This window comes from Pempheris klunzingeri, chromosome 18 (assembly GCF_042242105.1).
Source record: "Pempheris klunzingeri isolate RE-2024b chromosome 18, fPemKlu1.hap1, whole genome shotgun sequence".
In the NCBI taxonomy this organism is placed as follows: Eukaryota; Metazoa; Chordata; class Actinopteri; order Acropomatiformes; family Pempheridae; genus Pempheris; species Pempheris klunzingeri.
The window spans coordinates 17,379,231-17,401,413 of NC_092029.1; the positions used below are offsets into that span (position 1 = coordinate 17,379,231).

The 22,183-nt window shown below is 41.1% G+C and overlaps 1 protein-coding gene across 6 annotated transcripts in view; it reads left to right on the plus strand.

Moving 5' to 3' along the window:
* LOC139218383 (dystrobrevin beta-like) overlaps nt 1-20,748 on the plus strand; it is a 29,963-nt gene extending 9,215 nt beyond the window's left edge. For 3 of the 6 annotated variants that reach the window (XM_070849944.1, XM_070849946.1, XM_070849945.1), the window contains 20 exons: nt 3,037-3,128; nt 3,416-3,496; nt 3,838-4,051; nt 4,170-4,255; nt 4,633-4,787; nt 4,994-5,093; nt 5,625-5,791; nt 7,111-7,235; nt 8,543-8,614; nt 9,474-9,551; nt 10,289-10,376; nt 10,548-10,627; nt 11,209-11,322; nt 13,560-13,656; nt 13,919-13,939; nt 14,232-14,385; nt 15,346-15,435; nt 15,728-15,775; nt 17,452-17,484; nt 18,409-20,748. In XM_070849944.1, coding sequence (XP_070706045.1) covers nt 3,038-3,128; nt 3,416-3,496; nt 3,838-4,051; nt 4,170-4,255; nt 4,633-4,787; nt 4,994-5,093; nt 5,625-5,791; nt 7,111-7,235; nt 8,543-8,614; nt 9,474-9,551; nt 10,289-10,376; nt 10,548-10,627; nt 11,209-11,322; nt 13,560-13,656; nt 13,919-13,939; nt 14,232-14,385; nt 15,346-15,435; nt 15,728-15,775; nt 17,452-17,459 — 1,869 coding nt within the window. In that variant the 5' untranslated portion in view covers nt 3,037 and the 3' untranslated portion in view covers nt 17,460-17,484; nt 18,409-20,748. The remainder of the gene's footprint in view (nt 1-3,036; nt 3,129-3,415; nt 3,497-3,837; nt 4,052-4,169; nt 4,256-4,632; nt 4,788-4,993; nt 5,094-5,624; nt 5,792-7,110; nt 7,236-8,542; nt 8,615-9,473; nt 9,552-10,288; nt 10,377-10,547; nt 10,628-11,208; nt 11,323-13,559; nt 13,657-13,918; nt 13,940-14,231; nt 14,386-15,345; nt 15,436-15,727; nt 15,776-17,451; nt 17,485-18,408) is intronic. The other 3 variants (XM_070849948.1, XM_070849947.1, XM_070849949.1) reach the window with 3 other exon arrangements.
* The last annotated feature ends 1,435 nt before the right edge of the window (nt 20,749-22,183 follow it).

The following is a 22,183-nucleotide window of genomic DNA, read 5'->3' on the forward strand; positions in this document are numbered from 1 at the left end:
AGTGCCAACATCAGCCACGCCCATAAGTGTGCTCAGGGCCTCAGAGTTAAGTTGAAGAATATTTTTTGCTATCCAGTCCTGGCAATTATGCAGATTAGATAATTTAGCAAATTCAGATGGTTTGTAGGACAAATACAGCAGAATGTCATCTGCACAGCGATGAAATGAAATATCATGCTGTGTAATAATGTGGCCCAAGTAAAGTAAGTAAAGAGAAAATAAAACGGAGCCCTGTGGCACCCCGTATCTAGTTAATGTGTGAGAGGAGGTAATGTCATTAACAGTTTGCTTAGATCAAGCAGAACTAGCAGCGTGCATCCACCTGCATCCGCCTTCATCCAAATATCATTGGTTACTCTTTCATGGGCAGTCTCCGTGCTGTGTGTTGCGGTCACAAACCTGTTGAAATTTCTCATAATATTATTAATGATCAAGACTTCGAACAATTGATTTGAGGCAATTTTCTATACGTTTTTTGATATTAAGTCTGTAATTGCCAAGGACAGAGGGATCAGAGCCAGGTTTTTTGTGAAGTGGCTGGACAGTAGCAGTCTTGAAATAATCAGGAAAACAAACAGAAGATAAAAAAACTGTTGATTGCAAACAGGCAAGGACAGTGTTGGCAGGAGGACAAATTCTAATACAGGAGCATTCAGACATACACATACAAAGAGATAAGATGCCTGTCGACATCAGTGTAGGGTCAGTACACATGTAGATGCCGGCAACAGAGATTCAAAGAGGCAAAAATGTTCTGTGCAGCATTAAAGTTTTATCTGTATGCAAATGACCTTGGATGATTGGAAGGATAATCAATAGCAACGAATTTCAAACAGCTCCAGTTCCATTTTCAGCTCAAATCCAGAACCATAACGCTAAGTCAGCCTTTTTAAGCTATGGTATTGTCATTTCTGTAACACTGAAAATTGGAAGATATTTCTTAGAGGACATTTAAGGCTGCAATGATTAGTTGATTAATCAATTCACAGAAAACTAATGAGAAACTTCTTGAAGAATCAATTTATTGTTCGAGTCATTTCTCAAGCACAAAATTCCAAAACATTTCATGGTTACAGCTTCCTAAATGTCGAAGATTTGCTTTATTCGTTCTTGTATGAAACATAAACTGAATATCTGTAATGTGAACTATTCAAGGACAAAACAAACTTTAAGCATTGAGCATTTTACAGACCAAAATGTTAAACTGTAAAAATAATCCGTGGGTTAATGAATAATGAAAATAAGCGTTAGTTGCAGGCCCAAAGGTATTACCCATAAAAATAAAGACAAGTGGCAAGTGAGTTGATTTGTCAAGCCCAATTAAACGTTATAATGAGGCCCACTCACTCTTCCCTGTAGTGTAAATGTCAGAAAACAACTGCCCACTCAGAGCTGCACATGTAGAATATCTCAGTGCTAAATGCACCCAAAAGTTACACACTCAGTTAGAGACGAGAGAGAGCGTCCCTCTTTACCCAGATACCTGAATGCACTATTACTATTACTATACTATACTATGCTCCTGGTGTGCAGTATGCAGCCATTTCAGTCTCAAAAAGGGCGGATATTTTCATCCGTATTTTTGTTGTGTGAGCAGTCAAGATGGAAGTTTACAGCCGGGTAACATGAGAGGACCTTGGACAAAGGCTGTCTAGTGTGTGTCTTACTCAAGGGCACTTTGAAGAAGTGGCATGGCTGTCACTGTAAGTTGCCCAGAGAGCACATTTGGGTTAGGAAGGAAAAGCCTGTAGAGAGAGAGTGTGTGTGTGTTTGTGTTTGTGTGTGCGTGAGTGAGAGATAGCAATGAAACAGCTGTATAAAGATGTATGGGAATGTGAGAGTGTGTGCGTCTCTGAGTGTGAGAGAGAGAGAGTGACTGAAAGAAGGGAGGAATCTCTCTTTTGTCTGGATGAAGCATGAAGTCTCCTGGGAAGCTTTCAAATCCTCTCTGGAATGTGTGTGTGAGTGTGAGTGTGTGAGTAAGTGCAGAGAATGTGTGTTTGTGTGTGTGCAAGTGCCCGTGACTTAGAAAATGTGTGTGCGTGTGTTGGGGGTTGGCTTGTCACCGCATTTATACAAGGAATGCAAATATTTGTGTGTGTGTGAGAGAGAGAGAGAGAGAATTTTGTGGTGTAGCATAACTGTTACCATGGTGACTGATATCCTCTGGTGTTTTTCGTGTCACCTGACAGTAGTGGTTGACAGCTTTTTCTTTCTTTCTTTCTTTCTTTCTCTCTCTTTCTTTCTTTCCTTTCCTTCTCTCTTTCTTTCGTAGTCCACCACCCCCCTCTTTTTTTCTCTTTACCCTACTTAGGTTACCTAAATGCCAGCCTACAGATCAGATGTCATCAGCTGCTCTCATTAATGTGTTTATTTACCAAGCATTCAACTCATCCTCTGGTGGCCCTGAATTTGACTCTGAGTTCGCCCCCACTGTGTGTGTGGGGGGGTGGGTGTGTCGGTATGCATATAATAAGCCTGTGTGTAAAAATACATGTACAGTAATGAAGTGCCTGATTTCTCAGTGTCATAGTTGTATTTTCTGTCCGTTTATTCAATCATAAGGTTCCTACTTAAGGATTTTTTTCTGAACTTTCCACCAGAAACAGAGAACATTTCAGCAATTGGTTGTTGTTGGTCTTTGAAGTCCTTGCTGACAGTATTTCCTGCTAAAGACCAAAACGGAAATGCGCTGAATCAACACCAAACAGTGCTCATGCAATTACAATGAACATGGGAGAGACAAAATAGGGACTGCAGATGAATTAGGTTCAAGATGGTACAATACACTAAATAGTAACGATTATATTCTAGATTTTGCATGATTAGCACGATGCATATAATTTTTATGATTATCTTTCACGTGATAAATAAGATCAAAAACAACTGCAAGAAACTGACTGATCATAAAAATGCATAATGTCTTTACAGGCTTTACAGGTCTCACTGCAGCATCTTTCACGATGTTAAGAACTTTTCAGTACTTGCATGGAAACCAAGGTGCTGAGTTTGCCTGCTGCTTGGTGTTTTGTGCAGGATGGTGATGGAGGAGGGGGGGCAGAGAGACAGAGGGAGGGGGACCTCAGCGACAGTCGGAGCAGAGGGGAGACAGATCTTTGTGGAGCTCGGTGAGTGACCTTTGACCCCTAATATAAGCCGTACATGGCCTCTGCAAGACACCCAGGGCGGATTTATTTCTTTTCACCCTTTAAGCCCTGTAGTATTCCAAGCCTAATTGTTCTGGTTTGGGGTTTTCTTACTTAGAAAATGGGCCTTTTTTTTAGTGGGAAATGTTTTTAAAGTACAACTTCAGCCCTGGCATGCTGAAGAAAGGTGCTTATTTTGAGTGGTTATTATCCTGATCCTGCACACTAACCCAGCAGGGGCTCGAAATGTCTTCTTATTTTTGTCACAGCGGAGCAGAACTTTGATGCCATTTGTCTCTCTACATATCGAACAGCCTGCAAGCTCAGATTCATACAGAAGAGATGCAACTGTAAGTGAAGCCTGGTCTCCTTAAGCATGGCAACATGGGTTATTAAGAGGCGACATGACTATTATAGTTTTTTTGCTATATTTGTTATGTGAATAGACCAGTAAGTATCATCATTGCTCCTTGTAGAGTTTTAATAACACGTCAAAGTGTCACTACAGTGACGTTTTTTATTTTTTTGTGACAAATATCTCGTGAAGAGAAATCTCACTTTTGTCTCTTTTTCTGTCATAACAACTGTTTAGTTTGAATACCTTTTTAGTTTAAGAAAAGAGAGAACGTTTTTCAAACTAAAATAAAAGTCAATATGTGTGAACATGTCACTGACTTGATTCTTGTTCCAGTACATCTGCTCGACATATACAACGTGATCGAGGCGGTGCGGGACGCCGGTCTGAACGCAGTAGAGCTCAACGCCGGCATCTCTGTGACCAGACTGGAGAACTTGGTGTCATCCTTGTTCAACCAGCTCAGCAAGCGCCTGCCCACCACACACACCATCAACCCGCGAGAAAGCACCGTCCTGTTAGTCCAATTCCTACTGGCCGCCATTGACAGGTAGCTACAGAGAAATCTCTGAATCCCTAAGAAGGGATTTTTCACCTTGACCTTTGGATCCTGTTGTATTGTGATGGTACTGCAGTGTCATATGTGTTTGTTTGTGTGTTTGTTTCAGTGAGCCAGACAGCCGTCTGACGGTTCTCTCTGTGAAGACGATGCTGGCCATACTGTGTGGAGGGAAACTGGTAGATAAACTCCGCTGTGAGTACCAGTTGATTCCATCACGACTGACATGGGATGTCTTTTTCAGTGTGAATTTCAGTGTGTTTGGACATATACAGTGCACATGTCACATATGTGCCACCTTGTGGAAAATGCATGTCAATGCTGCTCTTTGCCCATGTTAATTTATTTACTCTTTTATTAATCATATAGTGGGTGCAAGAATGCAATTACAAAGTCACATTATGGACTTATGGACATCTTGTGAGAAAAAGTGTTTTCTCACAATGCTAACCACTCAATCTTCGGTTTAGTTCAGGCTAAGCGTAAGGGTTGTGGTGTATTGTGGATATGGTTATGGTTGGGGTAAGTAAAGACATTGACACAATGTTTTCTGAATTTGTGTGTGTGTGTAGATGTGTTTTCTCAGGTATCTGACCGCAATGGTGTGCTGGTAACGCCCAAGTTTGATGGCTTTCTGAGGGAGGCTCTCAAGCTGCCCACTGCTGTACATGAAGGACCGTCCTTTGGCTATACACACACCTTAGCACGCTCATGTTTCCCACAACAGGTACACTGTCACACGTCATTGAGCTTCATGTGTCATTAAGATTTATTTTATAATCTATAGTAAACCTGATTTTCTCTGTTTGCCTGCTTTTTCAAATATTGTACACAATTTCTCCATATAGGATTATGAGAATTAATCTGATCCTAATGGTTCATTTTTGTTTTGGAGCTTTTATTGTGACCTTTTCTGTGTTCCTGTTAATGCAGAAGAGGGTGATGCTCAACATGTTCCTGGACATCGTGGCTGACCCTCCCCAGTGTCTTGTCTGGCTGCCTCTCATGCAGCGCATGGCCAACGTGGAGCATGGTACACACACACACACACACACACACACACACGCACACGCACCACAGACATATGTAAACACACAAACTTATATCAGCCAACTTTTTTATTGCCTGAAGTGTACTAGTACTGTAGTATGTTGCACCAATACGTGTCTTTTGCATATATTTGGCCCAAATTCAAGGAGATTTTTAAACAATTTCTGTCCAATACAGTACATTTTATTTACTGCTTTGATAATAAAGTTTATTTTCAATAAGCTGCTTCAGGCAAAATTTAATCGCAGTTCTAATAAAATCGTCAAAAATATTTATTCTATTGATGTGGAATTTAAATGTATAAATATATGCTAAAAGTCCACTGTTTACCATATAAATATTGATTATTATTGTCCGCTAAAGGCGAGTTCTGGCTCAAGTCACATCTCCGTCTTGGATTTTCCGAACCCATTACGTTTTAGAGAGGCCAGCTGTGTTTTCTCGTGTCTGTCTTCAGGCTAAAACTATCATTGACAGACGATCTACTTCTGCCTCTCTCCTTTCTCCCTGTCAGTCTATCACCCCGTGTCATGCTCCTATTGTCGTGGCAACGGTATGACAGGCTTCCGCTATCGCTGCCTCCGTTGCCGTGGTTACCAGCTCTGCCAGAACTGCTTCTGGCGCGGCAATGCCAGTGGCTCTCATAGCAACCAGCATCAGATGAAGGAGCACTCGTCCTGGGTGAGTCACTGTGTGATTACTCATTCATCACACCAGGGGGCACTGCGTGTGTGTGCGTGTGTGTGTCTGTGTGCGTGTGTGTGCGTACACGCTCATAGACCTCCATCTTTGTGAGGACCCTGTTAGGCCTTGACAGTGCAGCACTTGAAAAGTAAGACATGACGTGACATTTTGACTGGTTCCCTCTTCTTCACTGGGCTGTTTTGAGGGCTAAGACCTGGTTTTAAGTTTAAGGCTAGATTTAAATCTAGTAGTTTAAATTGAGACAGTCACAATGCATCCCAAAACATATAAGGATGTTCCAAAAAAGTTGCACTAGCCTGACGGCAAGAATGTTTTGAATGAAGAAATTATGTATTAATAGATGGAAACATAGATGTTGAATTATTCATCACCCAGGCTTTGGATAATTTGTCTTATTAATGTTTCAGTTTCAGGAATAAATCTCTTCACTACTGCAGCGCCTGCCTGTCCAAAAGAATCTTCTCATCACAGGAAACTCGCGCTAATAATCCTCAGCAGACTTTGCATATCATTTCCAACAGGATACAGTTTCGGGCTCTATTTTACTCTCAGTTTATCTGCTGCACTTCATTAGTAGAGCACTATCTTTTATAGTGTTACACCAAAGGAAACATCTGTCCTGCCCGTTTTGATAAGGTCTGCTGCATGCACCTATGTTACAAAATAAAATCAGAAACTGAAGCCAGAACTTGACGATTATCCACACAAGATGAAAGGTGGAACAGGGATTACATTGTAAATGAGATGTGAATCATTCACTCCTTGTCATCATCCATTCTAATCACTCAGCCAACTGTGTTAGTTTATTCGGTTACTTATTTGAATCCCTATTAGCTGCTACCAACACAATAGCTAATCTTCCAGAGGTCCATAGAAAACCGTTTCATGTGATTGTGTAAATTTGAAAAAGTGAAAGTAAAGTTAGTATGAATTTACATATGCACATACATGATACATGTGCTGATATATAAAAGAGGAAATAAATGCATTGAGAAACATAACGTGCTTACAAGTTCAAATATTATTTGTATTTTTATAGCAATTTATCACCCGCTTGTCCTGAAGGATTTACTGCAGAGAAAAAAAAGGGGAACAGATACTATGCCTAAATCAAACACACTATAGTACTATAGTGGACATGTCTCAACAAGCCTGCACAATCTAGCTAACCGAACACCAAGACCACCCGATACCACAAACCACCACAAAACTTCATACAGAGTTCAGTCCTGCTCTTACACAGTCACACAGTTTACAAACACTGACCTGATGTTTGTGTGTCTATATGTGTGTAGAAGTCGCCGGCGACGAAGCTCGGCCGAGCCCTGAGCAGGACTCTGGGCTGTGTGTCGTCCAGGGAGCCTCCTCATCCAATTTACCCAGAGGAACCTGAGAGGACCCTTAACCTCTCCAACATAGTGTGAGACATCGCATCACTCACACACACTTATAACTTATAAATAAGGAATGGACCATTTAAAGAAAGCCTTTGTAACGTTTGTATGAAGACTGTCTTTGTCATAAAAAACTTGGAACAGTTGAATTTAAAAGAATGCTGCTACAGTGTTAAAACCACTAATGATAACTTGAGCATAAATGGAACAAGAAAGCTATTATACCTCACTAGAAATGCTTGTTGCTTCCTGCTTATGTCCCTGTTCAGCTCACTTTCACTCAGTTTGCTTCATGATGAAGAAAATATTAAGGGTTTTTAGGGAAATCCAAAGTGCTATTATCCTTGAGCAAAAGCTACACTGTTTTGTATTCAGGGGCACTGTGAATAGCATTATTAGCTCAATAATATACACAGGTAAAATACCACATGGCATGCCCAAACTCACGATTAGGGAAGTAGGGCTTAGCAATATGCTTAAAATCAAAAATCTTTATAACTTATTTATTTTTAATTGCAATGTTCCTGGGATCATCAATAACAGCATTATATAACACAATTGATTGTATTGACACAATACTATTCCCCTCAAAGACTAGACTGTATAGAAGTACACACAGTGTTAATGCATAAGACACTAGTTAATGTTCAGATGAACAGATGAAGGACTTTGAAGAAGTGGTGAATGAGAGTGTCAAAACGGTCACTTTTCATCAGAGAAAGTGAAACATTGGCTACCAAGCAGCAGAGTCTTGGCCCAGAATAACATTTTGGTCAGTTACATGCACACAAAAGTTCGGATAACACGAGACCTCATTAGTCCCACCTTCATCGCCAAACTCTGGTTGCTCCTCCCCTCGTGGTGGATCCACACTGTTTGATTTTCCAAACTACAACAGACTGGGTCATTACAGACCTCAAGCACTGGGCACATATTCAGGCCAGCACACAGAGACTGCACTTGATGCAGCATAGATGTGAGTATGCTTATAATGAAGCTGCGTCACGTTTATTCCTCGCTCAAACTTGCATCTTTCTGAATGTCTGTCTATTTTTCATTCCCCCTTCGGTCTGCATTCTCTCTCTTTCGCTCTCCTTCTCTCCCTCTGGTGATCTTTGCCCTGTCTGTGTTTGCTCAGACCAGTACAATTCACTAGTGCATGATTGCACTCAGAAGCACGTGAGTGTGTGCTAGTATGTGAATGTGAGGGAAAGAATGTGTGTTTTCTGATAGGCAGGCCTTTGTATTTTAATGATTTTAATGCTGTTGTCCTTGCTCTGTATTTACACTGTTGATAATATGGGTCCGGTACATTGTGTTTGTGTGCGTGCAGCCCCTCTCGTCCTATTGGGAACACCAGTGAGGCCATGTTGCTGTCCTCATCAGCGCCCGAGTCCTCAAAGAGGTAAAAAACGACATAATAAGTAGAAAAACATCAGTTTAGCATTTGTCATATTGTCTTCTGTCTGATTGGGGTTATTTGGGTAATGAACAGAAGTGGATTTGAAACGGCTTGCTTTATTCTCTGGTTCCTTGTGAACGACTATTTCCTCCAACAGATTTTATACCAATTGCAAACTTCATTTCGCTGATTTGATTTGTTATAAGTGAAAATTGGAAGGCTGATAAAACAAGGCACTAGAAGACACTGTGCGCTTTAGAGGATCGTGATGGGCGTTTTGCCATGGTGGCTGAAAGAGCTGTGACCAAAGACAACACACGCACATATGTCTGTTTCTTGTGTGGCACGCTGAGCTCTCCCCGTCATTGTTCTTTTCTCTTTTTACTCACATTTTGTGGACCAAATGATTAATGATGGATCAACTGTTGGCACACTGCTAATGAAATGAAATGAAATGAAACTGATAAAGTTAGACATTGAATTTCTCTGTCCATCCTGAGAAACGGCGGAGGACTGAAAACACCAGGGACAATGATGGAAATAACACAATACAGTGTGCTTAGACATGCAGAAAGAATTATAAAAATACATAAGAAAATATTGAAAATATGTGAAATATGTCAAGATATATTGTAATTAACTATATATGACATACATTATAGTCAGAATAATGTAAATTCACAGCATGGATGTGCAGAACAGGGGCTATTTTGACTAGCAAGACCATCTATCACATCACACAAACACGCACATCCATCAGGGACGCATGGCTGTCAGTGTGTGTAATCCCTGCAAATTGGCGAGATTGGATCATAATCAGCACATGTGACGTTTATTTCCTGTCTGTTTCCCTCTCCTCCAGTCTGACAGCTGCTCAGCGTATGAACGAGGAACACGCTCTAATCGCTGCGTATGTGAATCGCCTCCAGAGCAGCCCATGGTGAGAGTGGTGCACGGACATACGTGTGATAAACTGGACTCTCCCAGCTGTTTGTTTATGCAGGTCGAGCTGTCTACCGTGCCTCCATTAGGCCAGTGATTTAAAAAGTGCTGTCCACCATCTGCCCCGGGGGCAACATGTACACTCGGTGTGTTACAGTTTAAACATAAAACATCCTGACTGCTAAGTCATTGACGTCCAACCTCCTTTTAGTCTAATTTAGCACCAGTGTGAAGCTCACATCACCAGGGTCAGGTGGAGTAATGACTGATCACCATTCTGGAGCTTAAACTGAACAGTTTTCTGGAGGAAATGTTGGCCCACTGACTGACCTGATTTTAGGGTGATTCTGGTTCTTTTTGGATGTAGTTACACTCAAAAAGCAGATTCACAGGTTTACAAATAAACTTTTTTTGCAGTATTGCAGGAAACTGTCAGCAGGCCTTTCAGGACATCCCTTTTCCTAATAAGCAGCAACATTCCACTCATTATTTGTTGTTGCTGTGGTTTATGTGGCATGTTCCTCTACTGATGGGTGCATAGTGGCAACATTTTCTACCGCTACAGGCGGTACAATCTCCTATTTGTCACCTTCACTGGCGACATTTGTCACATTCATGCTTAATGTGAATATTTGACACCTCAATAAAATATAAATGATCATCAGTGTATGTTGCTGTCAGGAAGTTGTTGATTTATACCTCCTGTGTGTGTGTGTGTGTGTGTTTGTTTGTTAGCAGCGTGGACAGTCCCAGCAGGCAAGATGAGGAGCACAAACTGATTGCCCGCTACACCTCCCGTCTGGCAGAGACTGATGGCACAGGAGTGAGTCACTATCACCTTATTTTCTCAGTAAACAGTAAACTGCCAATGCATAAACACACAGTCAGGTACTTTTTACAGTGTGTTACATATTCTGTCTAAAACCCTAGAAGAACTAAAATAGAAGTAAATGAGCTCCAGTGATTTTTTTTCTTTTTCGTGGTTGTCTTTCAGGTGATACCGAACCGGAGCATCAACTTTGATGTGAACAAGCAGAAGAGGGAGCTCATCGCTCAGCTGGAGTGCAAAAACAGGTACAAATGTATGAATAGTGGATGAGTTATTAAATTTAATTCATTCCTTTTAGTTTGACTCGTACTATTGTAAGTTTTGTCTCTTTGTATTTGTGACTGCCTAAAAATGTGCAGAATGAGGCACCACTGCAGCAGGATTTCAGGTGTCCCTGTCTGGTTGTCAGCTGGTGTCCATGTCCAGTTTAACTACACATTTATAGAACACTGGTCTTATTTTGAAAATAATTGGAGAAATGATGCAGCGTTACAGCGCCAATTTAGTGTTCACAAAATGTCAACTGTCATTTTGTACTATATTTGCACAGTTGACATGCTTTTTTTTTCCCCCTGAAAGAAACTGATGTCCCTTTGCAATGAAAATGCCATGTACATCTATCTCTGTGCACATGCTTGAGTTTCCCAAATGCAACTGCTTTTCAGATTTATTCTCTAAATCCAAACTGTACATTGCTCCAAAAAATATACATGAGCCTGCAGAATCGTGTGTGTCTGTGTGTGTTCTCGCCCTGTCGTTTTACAGTCTGTTGAGTCATGTAACGCTCCCACTGCCTTAGCTGACCAGTATGTTTTTCATTTCCCAGAGAGATCTTGGCGGAGATCAAACATCTCCGTGCAGAGCATGACGCAGCATGCCAGGCCAGCCCGGAGAAGGGCAGCACCAACCCGACTCTGCTGGCAGAGCTTCGTCTGCTCAGGTAAACACAGACTCCACCATAGACCACACTGCAGAGGAGCTGGGTAGTCTGGTCTCCTGCTGCACATATACACTATAATCATTATTTGTTTTTTTCCATTTAATCACAACCTTGGGAGTCATACTCACAGAAATGATCCCCCAAACATCATTTTCAAAAACAATCAAAAGTCCGACCACGCCTGCCACCACGTTTTCTGCATTGTGTGACTCAGCATCGGACTTGGCGGGAAATCTGCCGTGTTGCTTTGCAGCACAGAGGGAGAGTGCTTTATGGCAGATGGCGGTGACAGATGGTGGATTTTGTGGAAAGCCAACGTGAAAATCGCTTCCAACATGTTTACGCTTTTCGGTAAAAACAAAAACACCAAGGAAGAGGAGGGAGGCTCGATTTAAAGCATTAACAGTTCTGCTAGTGAGAGACTGGGCGGTTAAAAGTGTGACACAGAGCAGCTTTAAATCAGTATAGCGTCTTTCAACTTTCAACTCGCAAAATGTTTCACTTGGGAGTGCCTGGTTTTCCTACAGTCATGCTGGTTGTAGCAGAATGCTTCACTGCCGGTGTCTTTTTGGGCGAGGCCACCAGGGGGCGCCAGATTTAATCGTTTTTAAATTCTACACATAGTGGCTTTAAGTTGTGTAAATCATATTTAGTTCATCATTTAGTCCTTTTTAAGTGGCTTTCACTAAAATATTCAAAATGTACTGTTATGAATGCAACTGAGGGCTCTTCTATTATCTGAATTGCATGCATGTGTAGTGAAAACTGAAACAACCTTAATGACCCACATTAGCCAAATCCCACTTCCTTCTTCACACCACATCAGCAGGTAATTTAACTGTTCATCCAAGGAGCAAATTACAGTCATTTTCAGTAACATTGGTATCTTGAGTTGTCCAGTGGTGAGACCTCTTGCTACTTATAGTCATGGGAATTTTTTGCCATTATTTCCCGTCCTGCCACGTAATGATATTCAGTTAATATGAAGTTCCTACCCTGTGCAGTGTCTATGTATATGTGTAGGACGGTTACCTAGCTAGCTATATAGTTATGTGTCAGTCATATTCGCATTTTAGATCTTCTTTAAGGGGTTATTGTTAAAAAAAACCAAAAAAAAAAAAAAAACCTTAGTAAAATACCTTCAAATAATGCAGATAAAGTCATTGTTGTAAACAGTCTGTCAATCCCGTTGTTGAAGCTTTACTTTGGGATCATAATGACTCAAATCTGGAGTTAGTGTGTGACTCAGACTCTTGTTTTACTTGTTTATTTACTCATTTATCTTACCATGTGAAGAGAAGCCAAGCAGGAAAGACGAGAGAAGCTGGGCTTTTGCTTTAATGTCCCATCCAGACCGCATGCTGTTTAGAAAAAATGATAATAGATACCTCTATATGTTTGTTTACTCTGTTACGATGTTAGCTACATATGCCAACTTCTCAATCTTGGCCTCTTTTTGCTGCCAACAGCAACTATTTATCTTTCAAATGTACAGTTTGGATCCAATATGTACTGCTCAAATGCTTTGAAAGACTTGGTGGTCTACAGTAGAGCATTTCAAGTGGCATTAGGTGCATGATGAACGCCCCTGCTTGCCTCTGTCATCTGAGAACTGGTACACATCCGTGTTGATTGTGTTTCCAAGGTTTTGTGGCCTCTCTCAGATGCTCACGACGCTCTCGTGTTCCAGTCAGCAGCTCTTTCACTGCTCATCTCCTCTGACTCTCCTCTTCCAACCCAGAAACAAACGATCACCCTGGAAAATGTCAAGGATTTCTGACCTTGTGTTCTGGGAGTCTTTCAGGAATGATCTTGTCCTCAAAAGCCTGCTTGAGTAACATCAGTCTCTTATTTCGCTAACCAGGCAGCTTGACATCTGTCTGCATCTGATAAGTGTGTGTAAGAGAGAGAGAGAGGGACTTTGGCAGTTTCCCAACTGTGTACCACTTATAAACCTCATCAGACAGGACACCAACCCCAGTAGCCTGGACTGGGATGGCTCAGTGCAGATGAATGTGTACTAAGTCAAATCTGGAGATGCACGATGTGAGAGGTGTAATTGTGGCCAGCAAGTCTAATCTCAGAGCTCTGAGAATTTCAGCTTTCTTTACCTCTGTACCCTCCGAATATTCCAGTTTAACTGTGTCTTCTGCCTCCTGTGAGTCCTTGAGTTCTTTTATTGCTGCCTCCTGACACTGTGCTGTGTGACAGTAATCGAGGGTTGGTGTGTGTTGCAGACAAAGGAAAGATGAGCTGGAGCAGAGGATGTCATCTCTGCAAGAGAGCAGGAGGGAACTGATGGTACAGCTGGAGGGACTGATGAAGCTGCTGAAGGTGACACACACACACACACGCACACACCTACACACTGACTATTGTTTTCAGCATGGTGCATTGTCACACATGAGAGAGCAAAGTTTCCCTTTTTCTTCACACCTCCCCGTGTCCGTCCTCGCACTAACAAGCCACGCTTTTTCCCCTCTGCTATTCTCTTCTTAATCATTTCTTCTTTTCTAGCTCTGAATGTATCTGACCTCTTCTTTTCCATCCTTTTCCTCCCCATTTGTTTCCGACTGCCCATGTTGTGGCCCTGTAGGATGAGGAACAGCGACAGGCAGTAAGTTTATGCCCTTATGTTGGACTCACAGTGGTGTAAATGTGGGATGCAGCCCTAATGTGACACAGAAACTTTAAATGTCCAAATAAGTCAAGTTTACAAGAAATGGGGAAACGGTTTAATTTTTCCATTTCAGGCCTAAACAATGGCTTGACCTTTTCTAGCAGTAACCACAGCTTTTACTGTGCTGTGGAGATGATGTCAGCTCCAGCAAAAATGACGAGTCACATTTTTGTGAAAGCCATGAATGATGACCGTGATGTCTAACAACCCACATAAATCCGTCTCGCAGGCGCAGGCTGCTGGTTCTTCTCACGCTTCTCCCTCTCGACCGAGCCCATCAACCGTCCGCTCTGTGGGTGCTGCGTCTCCACAGGCTCACATGTACCCTCCTCAAGATTCACTGGCTGGGGTGGGAGGTGATGTACAAGAAGCGTTTGCCCAAGGTAAATGCGGAACTTACTGTAGGGTAAAAAAAAAAAGAAAGAAATCCATAAATCTTGGTTTAGTTTGAGCCCTGAGACAAAGTACGAGAAGTGAGTTTTTATAGGCGATGAATTTACAGGAGCTGTCATCATTGGTCCTTTTGTCACCTCTGTAAGACACACAGGAGAGATGTCTCCAGTAGGATTTAGTCCCGACCCAACAAGGTTTCATTCATGAGCAGCTCAACAATTTCCCTGTTAAGACCTTTGGCTTTCATATATATGAATATGTTTGGGACCAGTTGGCCAAATGTTCCACAACCGCTTTTATAAATGTGAATTTAAGTCATGCTATAAATCTATTCTAATAAGAAATTATGAGGATATTAAGATATTTTAATGCTTCTCTGTAAAATGGTCACAGTGTTGTATTTCCAGCTGTGTTTCCTACATGTATTTATTGAATCTCTGCTCGGCTGCAGACATAATCGTAGTTGGGTAGTTTTCAGTCGGCGTTTAAGATTAGTTTCATCTGATGAGCAGTTCATGGACTGTTAAACCTTCAGCCTGTAGTGTCACAATAAGATTTTATGTTTTACAAAAACACATTTTCCACCTTATTAGAAATTCGGCATGGAAGTCAAATTTTATTCATAAAATCATAAATCCCAAGTTTGCCTCATAGTGCTTAAAAACTGTAACAATGAACAAGCTCCTGCTGCTCTAAGCTCTAAGTGTGTTTTATGAATTCTAATGATGTGTTGAAAAATGTGGCGTTTTAGAAAGTAGTAAAGTTTAAACATGTAAACTGTTTAAATTACCTAATCATAAAGTGAAAGTGAATCATAAAGTTGAAATAGCTTTGTGTCATTCACATCTCATACTGTAAAGCGGTTGTATTAAGTCGCCACAAAAATCTAATCTTTGTGCTGTGATGAACAACAGTGGAATGTTATTGTTTTCTTTGTGTCTCCATCGCAGGCCCAAGAAGGAACCTGAGGAATGACCTTCTGGTAGCAGCCGACTCCATCACCAACACTGTGTCCTCACTGGTCAAGGAGCTCCACTCCGGTACACACACACACACACACACACACACACACACACACACACACACACACTTCTCTATAGTATCCTCCAGATGCTGTTTTGACGTCTTTGTTGCTTCCAAATAATCCACTTTCCACAAATTACGACCAACAGTATGTCTCTCAGTTTTGGGTATAAAACTGGTAAAGAAATACAAGGAGGTTGATATTTTATGTTTTCTTTGTAAATCCTAGTGAAAAATCTTAAGAAAGTAATGAAATTTTTAGTCAGACACACGTTCATTTGTTGAATTTATGCCCTCTTTTCTGAACAGATGATGTTCGGGAGGAAGAGGAGAGATTGCTGAATGGGAAAGACAGAGGTAAATTGCACACTATCTTCTCTTTGCTTGTTTCATTTCAGAGCTTCATACTAACATGATCGTTATAGTGTGTAAACTTTACACTGGGACTTACATGGGTGGATTTCAAGTGTAGCTGAATTAACACATCGACAGCTACCAGATACCAGAGATCAGTCTTATAATGTTACCTTTATCATGCAAAACCAACACCAAACAAAGTCCACCTCTGAACCCACACTTGCTTTCAGAGGGTTTTTCTGAAATGTTCATAGAAAAGCGGGTAAGAACTGTTGAGCTTTTAATAAGTGAAATCAAATTCTAATCTACTTTGCACGGCCATGTGCAGCTTTTATTCTCAGGAACTCTCAGGAGAGCACAGAAATTTGATCTCATGATAGTGGGAAGTTACACACATTTTTCTAGCAAATAAATCTGATATGTTCCACATCAGCTGAGTTGATCTTGCTGCTCGGCTGTTTAAGATATGAATGAAGTGGCCTTCTGATGAGAAGATGTCTTTTTTTTTTTTTCCATCCTTTGCTTAAGTAAAAGTGGTAATATCACAGTGTAACATTTCACAAATACTAGTCCTGCATTCAGCATTCCCAGCAAAATGTACTCAAAGTATCCAAAGTAAAAGTAAATGTGCCCACAAGGTACTGAAACACAGTATTTCGTACATGGGTTATTATATTAACCTGCAGCGCCTTTAATCCATAGAGAAGCATCGTATTTTATAAGTTGATTGTATGTTAATTGTTATTGTATGTAAATCAGTTAACTACTAACTGTCGTCGTTAGATAAATGCGGTGGAGTGAAAAGTATGAAGTTTTAGTGGAGTAGAAATATATCATGAATAGCAAATACTCAAGTAAAGAACAAGTACCTGAAAAACACTTGAATTAATGTACGTTCTGCCACAGAAGATGTGAAATTCTTAAAGTTGGTAAACGGCTGCTCAGCTACACCATTTTTCAAACCAGTAATATACGTAAATACTAATAGTACCAGATTCCCTGCCAAGAAAATTCATTGTTGGGATATATCAGTGAACTATTTTTTGTTAAATATATGAATGTGTACTGTAATACATGACCCCATGTCACTCTAGATGTCAGGGACCGTTTGCTGAGGCTTTAAATGCGTTTTGTACGTGCAACTTTTCCTGCACGTTTGTCTGCGTCTGTGTGACCACGTGCCCAGTCTGCATAAGACTCTCCAGGTGCTCCCGTCTGTTTCGCAGCACGCTTCGTTAACATGTCGTCTCATTAGCCATGCTTTATGGAAACCCTCCTCTTTACAAGAGGACCGCCTGCAGAGACGAAGTGGTGAAACTACTTCCTGGGCTCAGACTAAATGCTTGTTTAAGAGACTAACCTGCAGTACTAACCCACTGACCCCGGACAGCCAGCCAGCCAGCCAGCCAGCCAGCCAGCCAGACAGACAGACAGACAGACAGACAGACAGACAGACAGATGGGGTCCAGGGTTCAACAGTTAAATGTTAAACCTGCAGTTTTTTCTAGTTAGTCAGTTTGTGTTGCACCTGCCAAGTACAGTCATGTTTCATGTTTATTTGCTCAGAATCGGTCTGGTTCTTATTATAGTTCCTGGCAGAAACCTGCAGCACTAGTTTTAACTTCAGACTGTACTGCCCTCCGCTAACTGCTAACAAAACTTATTTCTCTCTTTAGCAGGTTAAAATGAACGCAGGACAAACAAAAACAGTAAGTGATTCAATATATTCGATAAATGACACGGTTGTACTAACTGTTTCTTTTTTTTTGTAATGGAAGGATGCAACAAATATTTAATCATGAATCAGTCAGCAGATGTATCTGTAAGAAAGGCTCTTAGAGATGTTCCTGCTTTAGAGCAAAAAAGGCTGCATTCATGTTTTATGGGAAAAACTGCTTGAATGATTTAATGACTCAAAGCAACAACTTGTTTGTATAGTTTTAACTTGTTTGCACAGGCCTGCAAGTGGCCTGTTTTTGGCTCTTAAGCTCTCTGTGATGTTTTACGGAGAGAGAAAAAATGGAACAAGCAGTCGTTTCCTGAAATGAGGAATAAGAAATACAATCACAAAATTCACAGAACAGGACTTGGATGAGGAGACATTTCAGAAGACGTCATTTTCAGTCAGCAGCCAACAGCTGGTTAGTTTATCTTCTCTTAGCATAAAGACCGGACATGGGGAAACATTAAGCCCTGCTCTGTCCAAAGTTACCACCAGCACCTCTAAAGCTCACTTATTAACATGTTCTATCTCACTTGTTTAACTTTTACAAAAACCAAAGCCTAAGCATGGGTAGGTTATGTGCTTGCTGGAGCAAATACATTTCAGTTTTGCTGTCATCATTATTGGGATTGGGATTAAACTAACAAGATAGAATGTGTTAATAAATGAGGCTTAGAGATGCTGGTGTGCAGATGTTTTATGCTGGTTCAGAGCCAAGCTAGCTTTTTCCAGTCTTTATGCTCAGCTAAGCTAAACTTCACATATTACCCTACAGACACATGAATGGTATCAGTCTTCTCATCTGACCCTACAAAAACAACCGTTTAAGAGTATTTCCCAAAATGCTGCATCGCTGTCACCCAAAATATTAAAGAAAATTGACCCTGATCTTTTGCCACTGTCTCCTCAGGCAGCGTGATGTTTCGTCACGGCCAAAGAAGACTGACCCCGCTGGGATTAAAATGTATCTTAAATTCATCGCTAGCCAACGGGGATTAGAGCTCCACTGCCAATCAACCAATCACGATGCTGGACACCAAACGACCGCTGGGTCCCTACTGATGTATAGCTGTGATTCTGTGTGCGTCTCGTCACTGTGGTTTTTACGTTTGTTTTTCGATTTGATCATCCATAGCTAAATCTGAAAACCTACTGATTTGTACTGTAGCGTGTGCTTGTGTGTGTGTGTGTGTGTGTGTGTGCGCTGCATTTTCAAGGTGCGAGAGGGTCGAGTAAGTGAGAGGGACACCGCGAGGAGACAGAAAGATGCGTTTAGGAGATTCGCCAAGGATGAAAGTGCAGGAACGTTTCAGGATGGAGATACAGGATGTAATGAGAAAACGTGGAGTGAAAAAAAAAAAAAAAAAAACAGAAGGAGGTTAAAGAGAGTTTAAAGTTTCGGCACTGTGTGCTTAGTATTTATTGCTTTTATTTGATTTGATTTTTTCGCCATTTATTCATTCAGTTTGAGTGTTTATGTGTACGTGAGTGTGGTCAGGCCCTGCTGAGACGATAAGCTTTAATGGGTCGTTTCCTGCTATACAAAGCCCAGCCCGGTCCCCCCATGCGGCTGTGGCGAAGCAGGGCGGAGAGCTGTTGAAGTCCCAGTCCTGATCCGGGTGTCTGAGACTTGGGTGAGATTAGAGCCACGGGTGCTGGTTTGATAGCAGCTCAGGTTGTTCTGGCCTCTCTGTGTATCTCGGTACTGCAGTGGGACTCCAGTCAAAGAGGAGCTATCTGATTACTCTGTGTGTGTGTGTGTGTGTGTGTGAGGAAGAGAGAGAGAGGATGTAAAACCATTTGCTTTAGCACAAGTCCAGGGTCAGTGTAGCAATAGAGCAGCGAAGTGGGGTCTGGAGTATTGATTCCCATTTTTTAAAAGAAAAAAAAAAAAATCTAATATTTTAAAGGGTCATTGCACCCAAATCACACACTTTTCTCGCTTCTGTAGCTTAGAAAACCTCAGAGTCCCAAGATAAATCTGACGGGACAAAAGATGACAGATTTAGGAAAAAAATCAATGAATGTGTGTGGAGGGTCATTTTTCCATTTTGATAGAAGACCATTCATAGCAAACAAAGACACTCATCTCTTCCAACGGCAGGAGAAGAACCAAAAAGAAATCTCATTCCTTAAAAGGCAACAAAAGACTTAACTGTACTAATACGATTCCTCCCGAAAAAAAACAAACAAAAGCCAGAATGATGTGTCCCGAGTACAGTGAGGACAGAAAACACTGAAAGAAAAGAAAAGAATGGAAAAAACAAACATGTCCACATTAATTTGCATTTTCATTTCATTTATTTGCTTTTGTCCAAAGCAACAAACAAATGAGGTACAGCCCAACTGGATCAAACAGATGCCACCAAGAATGAGGGAGTGCCACAGTGTCGGTTCCAGTAAACCTGCTCGAGCTGCTTCACTTTGAATCGTGACAAGAGCTGCTCTGGTGCAGACAGATCTTTGTTGTAATCAGGAACAAGTCCTGAATTTGTCCAAAAAAGACTCCGAATCAAACACAGTTTTAAGCTTTGGAATGGGATGTTTCTTACTGCAGCGCTCCTTGGGAGTTGCAGCTGATTCCTCTTCTTAAAGTTTCTTACAGTAACTGTCTTTTACCTTTTTGAATTGAGCTGAATTTCACGTTCAAGCCCTGAAAGTGCTCCAGCTGCTAGTTGCCTAAAACTCTGTATGTGAAAGATGAACGGGACTTTTATTTTCTTAACACTGCCTGCTCCAAATAGCCCTTTACACTTTGCTAGTCTGTGATGCCTTTCAAGCTTACTGTAAAATGCAGGGGATTGTGGGTGTCGCACCCCGGACATCTTCCGACTGAAATCCGTATGCAAACCAAACAGGACCCAAAGTGACTTACTGAGCAGGTTGATTTATTTCCCTGTAATAGCTGTGAGATACTTGGAGGATCAGAAATAGGTTTTTATGTCACCTTTCAGGGTTTTAGTTTGTGTTCATAGGGAGCTGTGATTGACTGTATTGTATATTGTTCGACTGACTGCCTGCGACTGGTATTATCACATTTTCTGTCCTCTGAGTGATTGACGGATCGTATGAGTGGGTTAATAAATGAATGAGGTCATGCTTCAGTGTGTATGTGGAAGAGAAATCAAGACTGACGGGACAGGCGCGTCCTGACACGAGGACGCTGCAAACACCTTCAGCCTTGAAGCTGCCGGCGTGAGTGACAAGCGCTGATCTGTGCTCATCTGCAATAAAGAATATTTAACGTCAACCTCTCGACTTCCGTCTGTCTCTGTGACCGTTGGTCCTACTTTCCAGGACACACAAGCCTGTGCAGCAACATGCAAACGAGGCTATGTGATGCACAATTCAGTAACTTTCCCATGACTTTCCACTACTATGTCAGAGCTCCTCCATGACCTCAACTTTTTATTCCCTCCTGGTTTGTTCACGCTCGTGTTCTTTGACAGTCTGACTAGCACTACGGCTCGGCAAAACCATATATAATGTAATAAATTCACAGAACATGTTGGAAACTACACTGCTATATTCCTGGAAAGTGAAAAACTAAGATTCCTTGACGTCTCTAATGTGCAATACAGCTTCCCTGAGTCCCATGATGCTGCAGCCGCTCTAAAACTACTGTGAACTCTGTGGGAAAATAAACTCAAGGAAAGAGAAAGTTAGAAAAGAAAAAAAAAGTGTTTTCATTGATTTACATGATAAAGTTCTGGACTAACAGTGAAGTGAAGCCACAGGCAAAACAAAATGTCTCTTATTTTTAGGCTGCATCATCTAACCTTCAAAATTCAGCCGTTTTAATAGTGTTTGGACAAAAATCTAGTGCTGGTACATGTATGTAGATCCCTTCGCTAAGTAAAAGAAGCTACACTACAGTGTGAAAATACTATCACAACTACTACTACTATCACAAGCAGAGGTCGTCTGCTGAAAATATTCATATATATATATATATATATATAAAGTAAAAAGATGTTCTTAACAAAATGTACTTCACTAAAGTACCTCAAGTTCAGGTAAGTGTTGCACTGTCATACTGTATATTTATTTGAATTTAACATGTAATTAGTATCTGTGGCTAATGGGGTGAAAAGTGGCCTGCATGTATGAATGCATATAGGTCTGTCTGTCTACCTGTCGAGCTCATATAAAGATATATATAGTTAGAGAATAACAGTATAAGCCTTATTTGAACTTAAATACATGACTTCAGTAAATTTCAACCATAAGCAATAAAAAGTACCGCTGATCCGTCCTACGCTTTCAGTCCTTTTGCTGCTGCAGTCTGTATATCGCTGTGGAAGAGGTCGTGCATTCAAAGTATTAAGTATAGGGAGGTAAGTATTAGCAAAAAAAACTGTCTGATTCACAGTGTTAAATAATATATGTAAAGTAAACTGGAATATTACTGATTTTATTGCTGTCCAGTTGGAGCTAATCTTAATAACTTAATATACTGTTGTAGGAAGCACTGATAGGTAGTAATTAGTACAATATTTCCCCTTGAAATGCAGCTCTATGGAAGGATAAAATAACAGTACAGCACAGAAACATTACATCACATTACAGTAGTGAATGTACTCAAACAAAATGAAATACTGTTAGGGATGATAGGAACACAAACACACAGACTTTCATCCACAGCAGTCTGGGGAGGGACGTGGTGAGGGAGTGTTTTTGGTCGT